Here is a 17,455-nt window from a genome sequence, read left to right as displayed (position 1 = left end):
CCTAGATACAAGGTAATCACAGAGGTAAAAAGTACATTAATATAACTGTGTTGGTTATGCAAAACTGGGGAATGGGTAATAAAGGGGATTATCTATATTTTAAAACAATAACAATTCTATGGTAGACTGTCCCTTTAAGAGAGAAAGTAATACATGCAGTTCAAACTACAGCATGTTCTAAATAAGGCCACATAACAGCAAATGGTGACAATCAACGTATTAAAAAAAATGCCATACACATTGTATAAATTATATGTTATTCAGTTAAATTTAAGACTAGGCCTAAATCGAAAATACAGTTTTCAACCATATCATCAGGAAATGCCACATGATTCTCCTCATAAGAGAAGACAGCTATCTATTTAAACACACGCATACACATAGTACAACCTCATCTTTGGTTTTGAAACTTCCTCAATGAGAAAGCTAAAAATAATGTATATATGAAAATATATCGCTATAAAAACAGAATTTGGCAGCAGAGCAGACCCAAAGGTCATCAGTACATATGAATAATTTTGTAAGTGTTTATCGTGCCTCAGTCAATCGTTCATTATTTCTCTATTTCTGTTTGTGACAGAAGGCAAGAAAAAAAAAAAAGTACTAGAGTAGACTTCAACGCAGATTTTTTTTATTACTATGTAAATAGCTAGAGTTAGAAACGCTGCAAAAACTAGTGTATGTGCTGCAACAACAATTTATATAATGTCCTTTTCGCATTAGAGTGTGCTTTTAACCCCTTAATGACCATCAAGGTACCCTGTATGTCGCTGCTCTTTCTAAGGGGTTGCGCTTTTTATATCGCAGACTCGTCGTCAGTGTTGAGACCGCTCTATTTTAGGAAGCCAGCAAGAGGGAGGGAGGGTTACATCGCAGTCATTAAGGGTTTAAAGTTAAAATTAAATTAATGCACTTTTAAAAGACTTTTCAATTTTCTTTACCATTATGAAATTGTACACAGTCTTTTTATATTCACCCTTTTTGAGGCACCTGTTACTACTGAGCATGTGCAAGGGTTCACATTGTATATGTATATGAGACTGTGATTGGCTGATGGTTGTCACATGATACTAAATTTAAGTACATTTTGAAAATTTGTGAGAGAAAAATCTACTGCTGATTAAAAATCTGGAGTATGTGCTTTAGCATTGCTCTTTTTGTGTATTTGTTGATTTTGAAATTCTACAATATTTAAATTGGTAAATCAGAAATCTATATTAAAAAATATTTGTAATTGTTTGGTAGTTTGTTATGCAATATCTGCAAATTAAAATATTTATACTTTTTTCAGCAGACATAGTTCTGAGCTATTGCCATTAAAAGTGATATGTACTGTTACATGAATTATATAATTTATATTATATTAATTTCTTTTAGAACTGTTATTAAATAAAATTAATCTTGTAATCAGCTGCAGTTCCAGGGGGTGCATAAAGGTGTAAAATTTAAAACGCAAACATTTTAAATGCAAAAATGTGAAAGGGGTGACTTAAATATGAACATCATTTAATAGTTGCCATTTGTTTACATTAGTCTGGGAATATATTTATTTTCCAGATAAAAAACCCCAAAACAATTCAAACATTCTAAAGAATCTTACCAGTTATTCGGTTTACTTTTTTGTTGGTCAGACTTCCAGCAACACCTGCTGCATGAGCGCCAAGGCTGTATCCCAATATATGAATGTTGTCCACTGGATAATTTATTTTTTCCTGTTAAATATCACAAAATACTTAATTGTATATGTAAATATAGATACAGATAACTAAATTTGTATAAAAGATCATTTTTATATATATATATATATATATATATATATATAAATATATATATATGCATATGATTAAAGATATAAAATATGCAGATTTTAATATATTTATACAGTACAATGTTTGGGACCTTGTTTAAGGCTGAAACGCGTAGACATTGACTCTAAAATGGCTCTGGTTTTCATGACAGCAATCTTTACAGTCCGGTAAGCCTAATTATAAAACACTGGGTAAACACATTTTTTGCAATATTGTACTATGCTCTTTTGTTTCTTATAGGTACACCCTCCCCCCTTTTTTATTAATTCCAGATAAAGTGAAAATTTATACAAACACTTTGGATATTGGATACGTTTGTCTCCCATTTTTTATATTGTCACAGAGACATACAGTCTTCGATACAGATCTTTCTGGCATTTTTATTTTTACTTTTTATTCATTTTTTTTTTTTTTTTATTCCTTCAGTAGACATCCTTTTTTCTTTTTTTGGGGACTTTTTTTTTTGCAAGGACACTTTTTTTTCTCCTACACACCACATTAAAAAGGAAGGTTTTTTTTTAAAGATAATCAATGGATATCACTTTTTTTGGTACCATGGAAAAATGTTTATGGATGATTATTTATAAAGGACTAATCTTTTTTCACAAATATATACATATATGTCATATATACTTTTTGTAAAAAGTGCAGCACTATCATACAAATTTGCGCATATTTGTTTTTAATATTTGTTTTTTTATGCTATCTTATAATTGTCTTTACTTATACTATATGTAATAAATAACTTTTTATTAAAACCAATATGCAGGACCAAACTTTAGCTTTCTTAGCGCTTCCTATTCCCCAAACGCTGTACAAAATCTAAGATCTTGATAGGAGATCTTTTTATAGTGGGGAGCTTGTGTGTACACCTGGCGCTGAATACTTTCTTTTTTCAGATCCTATATTTATACAGTATTTATATAGCATATATTAGTAAATTGCCCCCATTCCAATCAATTTAAGTGTGCAAGAACTTCATATTCATTTTATGTAGTTAGGTAGTTTTTGGTAGTTTTTCCATACACCCGCATGGTACCAACAAATACTAAAAAAAAACAACTAATAAAATACAAATGTATATTTATCATAAGTGCCTAATATATTCCTGAATTCAGGTTTTTTCACTTTCTTCACCAATAATATAAACCATTATTAAAACATCCAGATGCTTAATCATAAATAAACATTTTGAGGATCAATCTCTAATTATGCATTTTTTTTATTTTATTTAATATGTGTAATTTGAGTTATATACTTAAGATTTTATTAAACCAGAAAACAACTGTTAATTAACATGGAAAGAAAAAGTTTGAAAAAATGTGTACATTTAGAAAAAAAAATGAAATGAAATGGACACTAATGTCAAAATTAAACTTTCATGAATTAGATACAGCACACACTTTCTATTTGACTTGTATTAAAAAAAATTGTGCTAAGTCTTTTTCATATGCATGTTTTCTGAGGCACCAGGTACTACTGAGCATGTGCAAAAGTTCACATATTGAATACATATATGAGTATGTGATTGGCTGTCAAATAATACATTGAGCTGTAAAATTGAAGTAAATTTAAAAATTTGTTAGAAAATGTCTATTGCTCATTTAAAATTCACACTACTGAATTGAGTTTTCTAAAGGTTCATGATAATGCTATCAAATGTTCTAAGCTCTGGTGGAATTAATATGGCACAAAGCTACTGAAAAAATCCCATGAAAACATATGTCCCAAAATTTCCCACAAGTTTTCCAGGACATGGAGATGATGGGACTTGTCGGCTGTGACCACCTGCTCCTTGAGGCCTGGGTCACAGTAAAAGGGGCTGAGCTGCGGCAGGGCGAAGATCTGTTATTAATGCGGTCAGCGTATCATGGGCGGGACAGAATGTGCGTCTTTAGCAGAACTGTTAGTGAGAAGCAACCCGTGACAATCCCGTAGGATCCAGAACAATTGGGAGGTCTGCAATAACTATATTTTTCTAATGGTTTTCAAATAAATTAGAATGGTGTCAAATTTGATAACTTTTCAAAAAGCACTAAATGACACTTTGCTTAACTTTTCTGATGCATTCAGATAGACCCCCTTGTTCTCAGACCATTATTTAATTATGAACTTTTTATATTTAAATATTTTTCAGATTTACTTACTTCTATCCAGTCAATGAAACTTGCAACATCTTGTCCTACCAACTGGGTGTATGCAGCAGAAACTGGATAATGCTGTTGGGCTCGAGTTAACCAGTCTACAACGACCACATTAGAATCTGGTTCTCTTTTGTACAGAGCGTCTACTAATTTGGGGACCCAACTCTCGTACATTCCAGTCACCTAAGGAGGCAAAACACAATTCAATAAATAGATAATATATTTTGTTATTTGAAATGAAATATTTGCTAATTAAAACCGCCACCTATACACATCAGACTCGGTGTACAAAAAGAGGTAACATGAAGTCTGCTCTTTCTGCAGGGTCTGTACATTTACATGGGCATATCTTTGAGAACAATAGATGGTGGTTTCATTGAGCATAAACAGCTATTTGAAATACAAAAATAAAGACAAAGGAACAATTTTCAGTGCATTTAATAATCAGCAGCAAATCATTTGGAACACATTATGGGAAAACAAATTTTACAGTACAGAATCCCTTTAAGCTTAATGGTTTCTAATTTCAACCAAGCACTCAATATAGCAGTGATACATAATATGTTTTCATAAAAAGTTAATTTAAACTTATTTCTATTAACAGCCACAAGAAATGTATGATGCAGGTATGATGATAGCTAGATGATTTATCCAAGAGGGAAAATAAAAGGTAAATGTTACATTGTACAGATTCTGATTAAGAGGTATTAAAGAGTGTTTGCCTTTAACTAACTATACATGGGAAGAATTTCTTCACACTCACTGTCCCTTTTATCAATTGACGTGGTACAAGGTTTTATGTAAAGTTTTTGTTCAAATTAAGTAACATTCAGATGTAATTTACAAAATATTTGTAAACTGTTATTGCAGACTGCATCACTGAGTATTTTAGCAAATTTATTGGTCAATTCCTATACTATATATATATAAAAACATAACAACTGATTTTTCATAATTCATCAAATAGAGGATTAAATGTTTTTGCAACTCAGATATATATATTATAGAGATTTTCAGATCCTTATTTTGATAACTACAAATTTATTCCATAAATGATTCAAAACTAGCATAATAAATAAGTCAGCATGATACTTAAAATATATACAGTATGTATCAGTAAATTTATCTAAGCTGATGTAGCTTTCCGAGTTCTACGGTTTAGTAAATCATATTGTGGTATGCCTGGTTCAAAAGTTATCACATAGCTTAGTAAAAGATTAAAGGAATGCATGCATAATCCTAATAATATATGGCTGAGCAGCTAAAAAGCCTTTTAATGTGAACATAACTTGTTTCTTCCCATTTGGACTTTAAGAGCTGTGTTGATCTATAGATTAATATGCTTTAAAGGCCTCTGCTTCTTTAAACTCATAGATCTTTAGAAGCCTTGACCTATTTCTCAAAGCCCTGACCATGGTTTATCTGTAGACAGCTGATTGGCTAACTGCCTCCTTGTGTATCAATTCAACATCTCCCTAAACCAATAAGGGAGCCAGAAACAAACACAGCACATCAAAGACCAAGGTTGCTATGGTGTCTAAACATTAAAGGGATATGAAACCCAAATATTTTCTTTTGTAATTCAGACAGAACATATCATTTTAAAAAAAAGTTTCTAATTTACTTCTATTATCAATTATGCTTTGTTCTCATGATATTCTGTGTTGAAGAGATACCTAGGTAGGGATCTGGAGCACTACATGGCAGGAAATAGTTCTGACGTCTAGTGCTTTTGCAAATGGATGACATTCTTGCAAAACTGCTGCCATATTGTGCTCCAAAAATGGGTCGGCTCCTACGCATATGCCCCTGCTTTCAATAAAAGATATAAAAAGAACAAAGAAAATGTGATAATAGAAGTACATTTGAAAGTTGTTTAAAATCACATGCTCTATCTGAATCATGAAACAAAAATATGCCTTTAAGTATTAATAGTACTATATAGAATTGCATGATAATCATTTCAGCGCACTGCAATGACTATATTTTTTAATCAGTTTATTTATATAAAGAGAATAGTTGACCCAAGTTAAAGCTCACTACACATATTATTAGAAGAAGGTGTGTGACATAACCTGTATGAAACAGGTATTGAATTGCTCTTAATATATCACATTGACGCCTCCAAATAAGGTAAGTGGTAGATGGAGTAAGTTTGGCTTTAGGAAATCAACTGCAGAAAATAAGGTGTTAATTTGTTTCCAAGTCTTTATACTTGGCTGACCTGCTATTCTATAGCATGATAACAGATATGTAGTTAAAAGGTTTTAGTGTATCTTTATGTATGTCTAAGACCCATTGGATCCATGTTTTTTAGTAACTGTTCTTGAGTTCAGTGAGCAGTCTTGAAAATGTCCCATATATATATCTAAATCAGATAAGCACATTACTTTTAGGACAAAGCATAAAAGTCTTTTTAGTTGCATACTACTTATCAATATGGTACTTTTCATCATCTCTTTGCATCAAACGTACTGTTCATAGATAAAGGGACATTAAAGGGACATAAAATGGACAGTATACACCAATTTTCATATAACTGCATGCAGGGGTCAAGTCCTACAAAAAAAAGTGTGGGAACTCACCAAGACTTCCACCCCCCTCACAATATATATATATATATATATATATATATATATATATATATATATATATACACATACAGGTATATACACACACATACACTTACACACACTGTATTTATATGTACATAATCTATACACTTTGGTTAATGAAAGCAAATTAAACCCAATGAAGGGTTTGAATGGTTGCCTGAGAATCCTCCTCTGCCACAGAGTCTCACCCACTTAGGGTGTAATAGTCCTATTTCTGCTGAGGGGAGCTAAATATCCACAGAGCAAGCCAAACAGAAATGTAAGCACCATGTGTTACACCCATTGCAGGGTGATCACACAGCAGGACCTCTGACAGGCTTGCATTTAATGTATTGTAGGAAGTGTTACTGCTCATTACTAGAGGATCTCACTATCCTTTTACTCAGACTGTGCTCTAGCTCCTTCCCCCAGCAGTGTTTACTGAGGTGTTTTTGTTCTCTGTCCAGAGGGAACTTAGTTCCTCCTGCAAAAATTGTGCAGGAACTCCGTTCCCAGGCGTTCCCGCTCGACTTGACTGCATGTAATGGACACTACTATAAAAAAACTAAACAATATGCACTGATCTTAAAATCCAGTATAAAACCTTTTGAAAATGAACTCACATTGCTATATAAAAGGATCCTCTACAAAACATTTATGCATGGAAAAATGTAGTGTACAGTGTCCCTTTAAACTCAAAATTGATATGCACATGAATGCATTTTAATATTGAATTGAATTATTTTCGCAATACACATGTATTGGCAAAAATGCTTCTTATAAAAGTTACCATTGTTTTAGAAATTGCTTTTACTTTGCATGGGACATATGTATATATGTCTCATGCAATATAATTCAAATACAGCAATGGTGTTGGCTCAATTGCCATTATCACTGTGACTGATAAGTACATGTCAATGAAAGCTGTCTGAGCAGGACCAGTGTTTGAATGAGGCTGTCTGAACCTACATATAATAATCTGTGCATAGTAAATGTTTTCACTGAAACTGTGAGAACGTTTATTAGACACATGCTTGATAATACATGTGCAATAGAAAATTGTATCTACAGGCCTGTAGGAAATCTTGATAGCTCTTAAAAATGTAGTGAATAAAGGCCAGTATATTAAACGGACACTGGATTTTTCTTTGCATAAATGTTTTCTAGATGATCCATTTATATAGCTCATCTGGGAGTGTTTTTGTAAAAATGTATAGGTTTTGCTTATTTTTTAATAACATTGTGCTGATTTTCAGACTCCTAACCAAGACCCAAAGTGTCAGATGTAGACCCAGGTCTACAGATTCCTTTTACTATTGCTTGTGTAATGGGTCTTTTCATATGCAGGGAAGGGAGAGAGTGAGCAATGTCTGCTCTTTCTGATTTCCCGGGTGCTTTCACTGTGTGTCCCAACCTAACCTCATCAACATTGCTAAACTGGGAGCTTCTAAGTAAGTTTTTAAAAGGTTTTAAACTGGATTTTTATATCAGTATCTATGCATATTTTTCTTTATAGTAGTGTCTATTACATGCAGTTATATGAAAATTGTTGTACACTGTCCCTTTAAAGGGACATTAAACGCAATTTTTTTCTTTCATTATTCAGATAAAGAATACAATTTTAAACAACATTCAAATTTACTTCTATTATCTAATTTGCTTCATTCTTCTTTAGATATCCTTTGTTTAAGAAATAGCAATGCACATAGGTGAGCCAATCACACGAGGCATCTATGTGCAGCCACCAATCAGCAGCTTTTGAGCCTATTTAGGTATGCTTTTCAGCAAAGAATATCAAGAGAATGACCAAAATAGATAATAGAAGTAAATTAGAAAGTTGTTTAAAATCGCATGCTCTTTCTTAATCATAAAAGAAAAATTGTGGGTTTAATATCCCTTTAAGTTCAAGAAGACTGAGTACTCCTTATGATCATGTATTATTTTATTAATAGCAGCATAATAGACAATGTAACATTTTTAGAATCTTGTATCAATTGAATTCAAAGTTAATGCTGCAAAAAAAGGGCTTTTAGCTAAACTAAAGCATTTTGCATATAATTATTTGGAAACAACTAGGGACATTTGCTTTTCTTTAGAATCTGTCAATAAGGAAGCAGTTCTTAGTTAATTATTTCCTAAAGTATTTTCAACAGTTCAATCATTATTTAGAAAATGTGTACTTAAGTTGTAATTACAGTCATTGAACTTCTTAGATTTAGTGTATGGAAACTAACTATATTATATAAATCTTTCTCTTTTTTTTTCAAATTGCAGTGTAAGTGTTGTGCTTTAAAAGGATATAAATCAAGTTCATAATAGTCAAGTATTTTACAACAGGGCAGTAACAGAAATTTAATTTTATAATTAGAGCATGTTAATTAATACAGCACAAAATATGGACCTGCTTTATAAAGAAATTTGTTAACCCTTTATTTTCTATGGAAAACATTTTCAGGGCGTCAAAGCAGCGGGACAGCAGTTTATAGTGCAATAAAGTTAACATAGTAACTAGTGCTACTGATACAAGTCAGCAGCAGAACAGAAAGATGTTATTCAAGTATTTTTTTAATGGGGTCCATATTGTCATGAACAAAAGTAAAGATTACATACTTACAAGGACATTGCTGGATTGCTATTAAATAATGTAAAGTGTAAATCTGGAGCAATTTCCCATACATCTAATCCTCTGCAATCACTGGAAACACGTTAAGGGGGAAACAGTTTTACAATGCAGTCCCCCTTTAATGATAACAAAATGTCAATTCAATTTTCTAAGCACAAATTATGTATCTGGGTATTTATATATGAACAGAATACACATTTATTTAATATATTGTTTGTTTGTTTTTTCTTCAGGGAACTGTAGGATAATTAAATATGTTTAAAGGGACACAAAACCCAAATTTAACCACCAATCAGCAAACGCTATCCAGGTTCTGAACCATAAATGGGCCGGCTCCTATGCTTACATTCCTGCTTTTTCAAATAAAGATAGCAAGAGAATGAAGACACATTTATAATAGGAGTAAATTAGAAAGTTACATAAAATTGCATGCTCTTTCTGATTCATGAAAGAAATAAAATGGGTTTGTGTCCCTTTAAAGATCTTTTTCTGTCTGTTAAGATATTTGCCCTTTGCATTGCTGTTTTTAAATATACAATTATGATCTGGTCATAATGTACTGTAAGGTGTTTGTCACTGGTTCATTTACATTCCATCTTCAGCAGAGAATAAAATATATGCTTTTGAAATACGTGGAAAAAAATGTCTTACCGTCCATCCATGGATTACTACAAATGTTTTGCTTGTGTGGTTAAAATTGCATTGATCAATAGTTTGTTCTTGGCCAGGTACCAAATAACAGGTGTCATCATCTGGCTCCTCTGAAGTTCGAAGAGCAAATTTACTTTCAATGCTATTAAAATCAACTTTTTTCAAGGTGGTGCTCGCTGTAAATAGAAAAAAAAGAATAAATTAGCTAGTACACATGTACAAAGAAAGTCAAGTATGTATTGGTATAAAACACAATAAATATCACTATAACTATAAGTATGATTTATTTTTTTGCAGACTAAAGCTCAGTAATATTCACTATATTATTGTAATCAGCTAACTTTAAGTTAAAAGTAGATTATGACATTAAAGTAAAAAATTCAAATATAAAATATAAATTTATTTGAAAACAAAAATCAATCCATATTTTTTTGTTCTGGGCAAAAGAACAAAACGTTGTATAGCAGTTCATTTCAAATACAGCTAGCAGAACGTATAATGATTTTATATATATATATATATATATATATATATATATATATATATATATATATATATATATACACACCACACACACATATATATACATACACACACATAGATAAATAGATAGATAGATAGATAGATAGATAGATACAGTATATATAGATTGGATAACACATGACAGTTTAATCAACTTTCCAACTATTTTCTATTTTGTTTAGTTCTCTTGCTATCCTTTGTTAAAGAGTAATCTTAGGTGAACTCAGTAGCGTGCACGTGTATTTAGCCATATAGCAGCAGTGTTTGCAACATTGTTTGTAGCAATGAAATACATATAGTAACAAATATTACTGCCAAATAATACTAAAGACAGGTACACGTTAACAATCAGCCTACCTAGATTTAATCTTTAACAAAGGATACCATGAGAATTTGATCATAGAAGTAAATTAAAAATGTGTTTCAAATTGCATTCTCTGTCTGAATCATGCCTGTTTAAGTTTTACTTTACTGTTCCTTTAAAATGACTTGACCAATTCAAATGAAAACAGTGATACATCTTAGAAAGTAGGTGACACCAAATCTTTCTTTCAGTGCCAAAATGTTTATTTTGATTGGAGTTTCTTTCATATATACACATTTCATATCATGTTAACAAAGCAACAAATGTTTAATAAATGAGGTTTCATGCCAATTCGTTTTTAACAACAGATGCTTTGTTGAATTTAGCAATATGTTGTGAAATGCCTGCGTAACATCTGCATTGTAGGTGTTCATCCTACTCAATACAATTACCAAACACACTGGTTGAAAGCAATATGAAAGAGGAATGTGAAACGCCACAGCTCATTTTTACAAAGTGCTTACATTGACAGTTTACCCAAAAATGTTCTCCCCTTTTAATTTGTTCCAAATTATCTTATTTTACCTGCTGGAGTGTATTGAATTGTTTATAATTGGTTCCTTCACCTTTATTTCAGCATTTGAAATAGCTGATTTAGCCTGTGGAATCCCCACCTATACTGAAAGTTTTTGGACTTAAGTCCAAGTTATTGACAGGCAATGTAAACACAACCAGCAGAATAAATTACACTCCGAGTGGAAGTATAAGAGAGGACTAACAAAATTATAATTTCCCATTGTTCTCTATAAGTATTGGGGTTTGGTTTACAAACAGACACAAGATAAGGCAGCATGTGGGTGTACACAAAGTGATAACATAATGAGATTTCATTTACCTGCAAGCTCAACCCATTTCAAAAGGCTGTGGTTTTAAAAGCACAAAACAAGCAATTTCATATTCACAAATAAACCTGAAAATACAATTTCTCATACATTCTATATATACTCTGCAGCCAGTATAACAAGTCATTGGAAATACATTAACGGAAAAACTATTTTACAGTATACTGTCCCTTTAATTTTGTAAAAATGCATATATGTTATCACAGCTTTAACAAAAAAAGTGCACATTGCAAAATTGTTTCTTGCTGTTGTGTACTTTTAATAAGTTGAGAGCTATGACATTTACAATATACAATATCTAAACCTTAACTTGTGATTTCAAAAGCTGCACTAAGCTGTATATTTTTCTTGAATTTCATTTAAAAATGACATTCACATGTAACAATAAAATTATTATTATTATTATTAATAATAAACACTGTTTAAGCCTTTTTTATTTGTAAACAAAATAATTCAAGGTACATAAACCCCAAAAATGTTCCTTCATGATTCAGACAGATAATACAATTTTTAGACAACTTTCCAATTGAGTTCTTTTGTCTAATTTGCTTAGTTCTCTTGGCATACTTTGTTGAAAAGCATACCTAGATAGGCTGCACATAAATACCTCTGGTCATTGGCTTATCGGTGTGTGTGTTCAGCTAGCTCCCAGTAGTGCATTGCTGCTCCTTCAACAAAATTGATAATTGAAGTACAACTTTCCAATTTACTTTTATCACTAATTTTGCTTTGTTCTGTTTGTATTCTTAGTGGAAAGCTAAATCTAGGAAGGCTCATACGATAATGTCTAAGCCCTTGAAGGCCGCCTCTTATCACATGCTTTTTTATTTGCTTTTCACAACAGGGGAGTAGCTAGTTCATGTAAACCATATAGATAACATAGTGATCACGCCAGGGGATTGTGGCAGACACTGCACTTATTGACTAAAATGAAAGTCAATAGATAATAAATATAAAGTCATGTGATCAGGGGGCAGTCTGCAGAGGCTTAGATACAAGGTAATCACAGAGGTAAAAAGTATATTAACCCCTTAATGACCGAGGACGTGCAGGGTACGTCCTCTAAAAAAAGGCAGTTAATGCCTGAGGACGTACCCTGCACGTCCTCAGTCTGGAAAGCAGCTGGAAGCGATCCTGCTCGCTTCCAGCTGCTTTCCGGTTATTGCAGTGATGCCTCGACATCGAGGCATCCTGCAATAACACTTTCTGGCCATCCGATGCAGAGAGAGCCACTCTGTGGCCCTCTCTGCACCGGACATCGATGGCCGGTATCGTTGGTGGGTGGGAGCCGACTTGGGAGGCAGGTGGGCGGCCATCGGTGAGATCTGGAAGGAGGAGGGGGGCGGGATCGGGGGCGGAGCCTTCGGGGGCGCGCACGGGCGCGCGCGTGCACGGTGGGTGGCGGGCGGGCGCGTGCACGGGGCGGGAGCGGGTGGGAACCGCTACACTACAGAAAAAAAGTAAAGAGTAAAGTGTATTAAAAAATGAAATAAACATTTTTTAAAAAAAGCATTTAAGCGATCTGGAAGGGGTGGGGGGTTGGTATTGGGGGGGGGGGAAGCTACACTACAGAAAAAGGAAATTTTTTTAATAAAAAAAACATATTTTCACTAAAATGGGTACTGGCAGACAGCTGCCAGTACCCAAGATGGCGCACATTAAGTCAGAGGGGGAGGGTTAGAGAGCTGTTGGGTGGGGGATCAGTGAGGTTGGGGGCTAAGGGGGATCCTACACAGAAGCATATGTAAATATGCTAAAACAAAATGCACAAAAATGCACAAATTTTCCTTTTATTTTAGTACTGGCAGAGTTTCTGCCAGTACTTAAGATGGCGGGGACATTTGTGGGGTAGGGGAGGGAAGAGAGATGTTTGGGAGGGATCAGGGGGTCTGATGTTTCAGGTGGGAGGCTGATCTCTACACTAAAGCTAAAATTAACCCTGCAAGCTCCCTACAAGCTACCTAATTAACCCCTTCACTGCTAGCCATAATACACGTGTGATGCGCAGCGCCATTTAGCAGCATTCTAATTACCAAAAAGCAACGCCAAAGTCATATATGTCTGCTATTTCTGAACAAAGGGGATCCCAGAGAAGCATTTACAACCATTTGTGCCATAATTGCACAAGCTGTTTGTAAATGATTTCAGTGACAAACCTAAAATTGTGAAAAATGTAATGTTTTTTTTAATTTGATCGCATTTGGCGGTGAAATGGTGGCATGAAATATACCAAAATGGGCCTAGATCAATACTTGGGGTTGTCTACTACACTACACTAAAGCTAAAAATACCCCAAAAAGCTCCTTACATGCTCCCTAATTAACCCCTTCACTGCTGGGCATAATACACGTGTGGTGCGCAGTGGCATTTAGCGGCCTTCTAATTACCAAAAAGCAATGCCAAAGCCATATATGTCTGCTATTTCTGAACAAAGGGGATCCCAGAGAAGAATTTACAACCATTTATGCCATAATTGCACAAGCAGTTTGTAAATAATTTCAGTGAGAAACTGAAAGTTTGTGAAAAAATTTGTGAAAAAGTGAACAATTTTTTGTATTTGATCGCATTTGGCGGTGAAATGGTGGCATGAAATATACCAAAATGGGCCTAGATCAATACTTTGGGATGTCTTCTAAAAAAAATATATATATATGTCAATGGATATTCAGGGATTCCTGAAAGATATCAGTGTCCCAATGTAACTAGCGCTAATTTTGAAAAAAAAAATGTTTTGAAAATAGCAAAGTGCTACTTGTATTTATGGCCCTATAAGTTACAAAAAAAGCAAAGAAGATGTAAACATTGGGTATTTCTAAACTCAGGACAAAATTTAGAAACTATTTAGCATGGGTGTTTTTTGGTGGTTGTAGATATGTAACAGATTTTGGGGTTCAAAGTTAGAAAAAGTGTGTTTTTTTTCCATTTTTCCTCATATTTTATAATTTTTTTTATAGTAAATGATAAGATATGATGAAAATAATGGTATTTTTAGAAAGTCCATTTAATGGCGAGAAAAACGGTATATAATATGTGTGGGTACAGTAAATGAGTAAGAGGAAAATTTCAGCTAAACACAAACACTGCAGAAATGTAAAAATAGCCTTGGTCCCAAACGGACAGAAAATGGAAAAGTGCTCTGGTCACTAAGGGGTTAATATAACTGAGTTGGTTATGCAAAACTGGGGAATGGGTAATAAAGGAATTATCTATCTTTTAAAACAACAACAATTCTGGTGTTGACTGTCCCTTTAACATTTTAAAGCAAGAAACAAACAAAAAACATACAACATATTTAGCATGTACAACTTTATATTATACTTCTATTGTCAAATGTACTTCATTTTCTTGTTATCCTTTATTGAAAAGCAGAAATGGTAAGTTCAGGAGCGTGCACGTGGCTGCAGCATTATATGGCAGCAGTTTTGCAACAATGTTATTTATTATTAAGAGCACTAGATGGCAGCACTGTTTCCTGTCATGTGCACACTACCTATCTAGATATCTCTTCAGCAAAGAATAACATGAGAATGAAGCAAATTTGATAAAAAAAATAAAATTCATTTGGTATACTTTGTTGAAAAGCAGGTAGTTAGGCTCCGAAGCTAACATTTGGCTGGAGGATTTTTGCAAGAATGATTTTAACAGTTATGCATTGTGGCAACATTGCTGCCATCTAGTGTTTAAAAGCATTTTTGCAAAAATAAAAAAACTGCTGTCATATAGTGCTCCAGACGTGCACGCTGCCTACCTAGGTATCTCTTCAACAAAGAATACCATTTAATAATAGAAGTAAATCAGAAACTTTTTTTTTTAAAAGTTGTATGCTCTATCTGAAACGTGAGGAGCTTCATGTCCCTTTAAAGATGCATCTATTAAAATATTGCCAGACTGTGCACAAATTTGCTTTGCTTGTAACCAGTTCTTGGTTTAAAATGTGTTAGTAGTACCAGTATTTGAAGATTCTCATATTACATACAGCAATATAATCTCTATCTCTTGCTCTATAAAGATAAATTTAATCATATCTAACAGATTAACAAAGCTTCTGTTAAACAGATAAATCATATTTGTTAGGCTGTTCATTTTACAGCAAATAAAAGAAACAGAATATAGCTAAACTATGAATTCGGCACTATGCCGAAACGCGTAAGACAAGTCAACCGGTCTTATTTTTCCTGTCATGAACTTTTACTTTACCGAATAAAGCCTTGCTTTTTAAACTCCATTATTCGAGACTCCAACCCAGACTTTTTCTTTGTTTATATTATAGCTAAACTATACTCTGCTATTTTAAAGGGACATTAAACACTTTGAGATGGTAATATAAAATGATAAATTGTATATATAAAACCACTCTGCAATATACTTTCATTATTTATTTTGTCCTCTTTGCCTGTAATTCCATTCTGAAATTGTGAGCTTTTCAGTTCCTGCTAGAAATGGAAGTGCAGAACACTGTTAAATCCAGCACAACCATTGGCTGCACACTCTAGTGACCTATTTATAACTGACCCTAATTGGCCACAGCAGAGAAGGTAACACAAGTTACAACATGGCAGCTCCCAGTGTTTTATAGACACTAAGGCCTAGATTTGGAGTTCGGCGGTAAAAGGGCTGTTAACGCTCCGCGGGTTTTTTTCTGGCCGCACCATAAATTTAACTCTGGTATCGAGAGTTCAAACAAATGCTGCGTTAGGCTCCAAAAAAGGAGCGTAGAGCATATTTACCGCAAATGCAACTCTCGATACCAGAGTTGCTTACGGACGCGGCCGGCATCAAAAACGTGCTCGTGCACGATTCTCCCATAGGAAACAATGGGGCAGTTTGAGCTGAAAAAAAACCTAACACCTGCAAAAAAGCAGCGTTCAGCTCTTAACGCAGCCCCATTGTTTCCTATGGGGAAACACTTCCTACGTCTGCACCTAACACTCTAACATGTACCCCGAGTCTAAACACCCCTAACCTTACACTTATTAACCCCTAATCTGCCGCCCCCGCTATCGCTGACCCCTGCATTACACTTTTAACCCCTAATCTGCCGCTCCGTAAACCGCCGCCACCTACGTTATCCCTATGTACCCCTAATCTGCTGCCCTAACATCGCCGACCCCTATGTTATATTTATTAACCCCTAATCTGCCCCCCACAACGTCGCCGACACCTGCCTACACTTATTAACCCCTAATCTGCCGAGCGGACCTGAGCGCTACTATAATAAAGTTATTAACCCCTAATCCGCCTCACTAACCCTATCATAAATAGTATTAACCCCTAATCTGCCCTCCCTAACATCGCCGACACCTACCTTCAATTATTAACCCCTAATCTGCCGACCGGAGCTCACCGCTATTCTAATAAATGTATTAACCCCTAAAGCTAAGTCTAACCCTAACACTAACACCCCCCTAAGTTAAATATAATTTTTAACTAACGAAATAAATTAACTCTTATTAAATAAATGATTCCTATTTAAAGCTAAATACTTACCTGTAAAATAAATCCTAATATAGCTACAATATAAATTATAATTATATTATAGCTATTTTAGGATTAATATTTATTTTACAGGCAACTTTGTAATTATTTTAACCAGGTACAATAGCTATTAAATAGTTAAGAACTATTTAATAGTTACCTAGTTAAAATAATAACAAATTTACCTGTAAAATAAATCCTAACCTAAGATATAATTAAACCTAACACTACCCTATCAATAAAATAATTAAATAAACTACCTACAATTACCTACAATTAACCTAACACTACACTATCAATAAATTAATTAAACACAATTGCTACAAATAAATACAATTAAATAAACTATCTAAAGTACAAAAAATAAAAAAGAACTAAGTTACAGAAAATAAAAAAATATTTACAAACATAAGAAAAATATTACAACAATTT

General features: G+C 33.6%; 1 protein-coding gene across 1 annotated transcript in view; it reads right to left on the bottom strand.

Annotated features, from left to right (window-relative positions):
* Positions 1-17,455, bottom strand: part of LPL (lipoprotein lipase) — a 46,988-nt gene that overhangs the window by 19,474 nt on the left and 10,059 nt on the right. Inside the window, exons 2-4 of the mRNA XM_053703216.1 lie at positions 9,821-9,996; positions 3,956-4,135; positions 1,601-1,712 (exon numbers count right to left, since the gene is read on the bottom strand). Of these exons, the coding sequence (XP_053559191.1) occupies positions 1,601-1,712; positions 3,956-4,135; positions 9,821-9,996 (468 nt within the window). The remainder of the gene's footprint in view (positions 1-1,600; positions 1,713-3,955; positions 4,136-9,820; positions 9,997-17,455) is intronic.

Source organism: Bombina bombina, chromosome 2 (assembly GCF_027579735.1).
Source record: "Bombina bombina isolate aBomBom1 chromosome 2, aBomBom1.pri, whole genome shotgun sequence".
In the NCBI taxonomy this organism is placed as follows: domain Eukaryota; kingdom Metazoa; phylum Chordata; class Amphibia; order Anura; family Bombinatoridae; genus Bombina; species Bombina bombina.
This window is presented reverse-complemented; position numbering and strand designations above follow the sequence as displayed.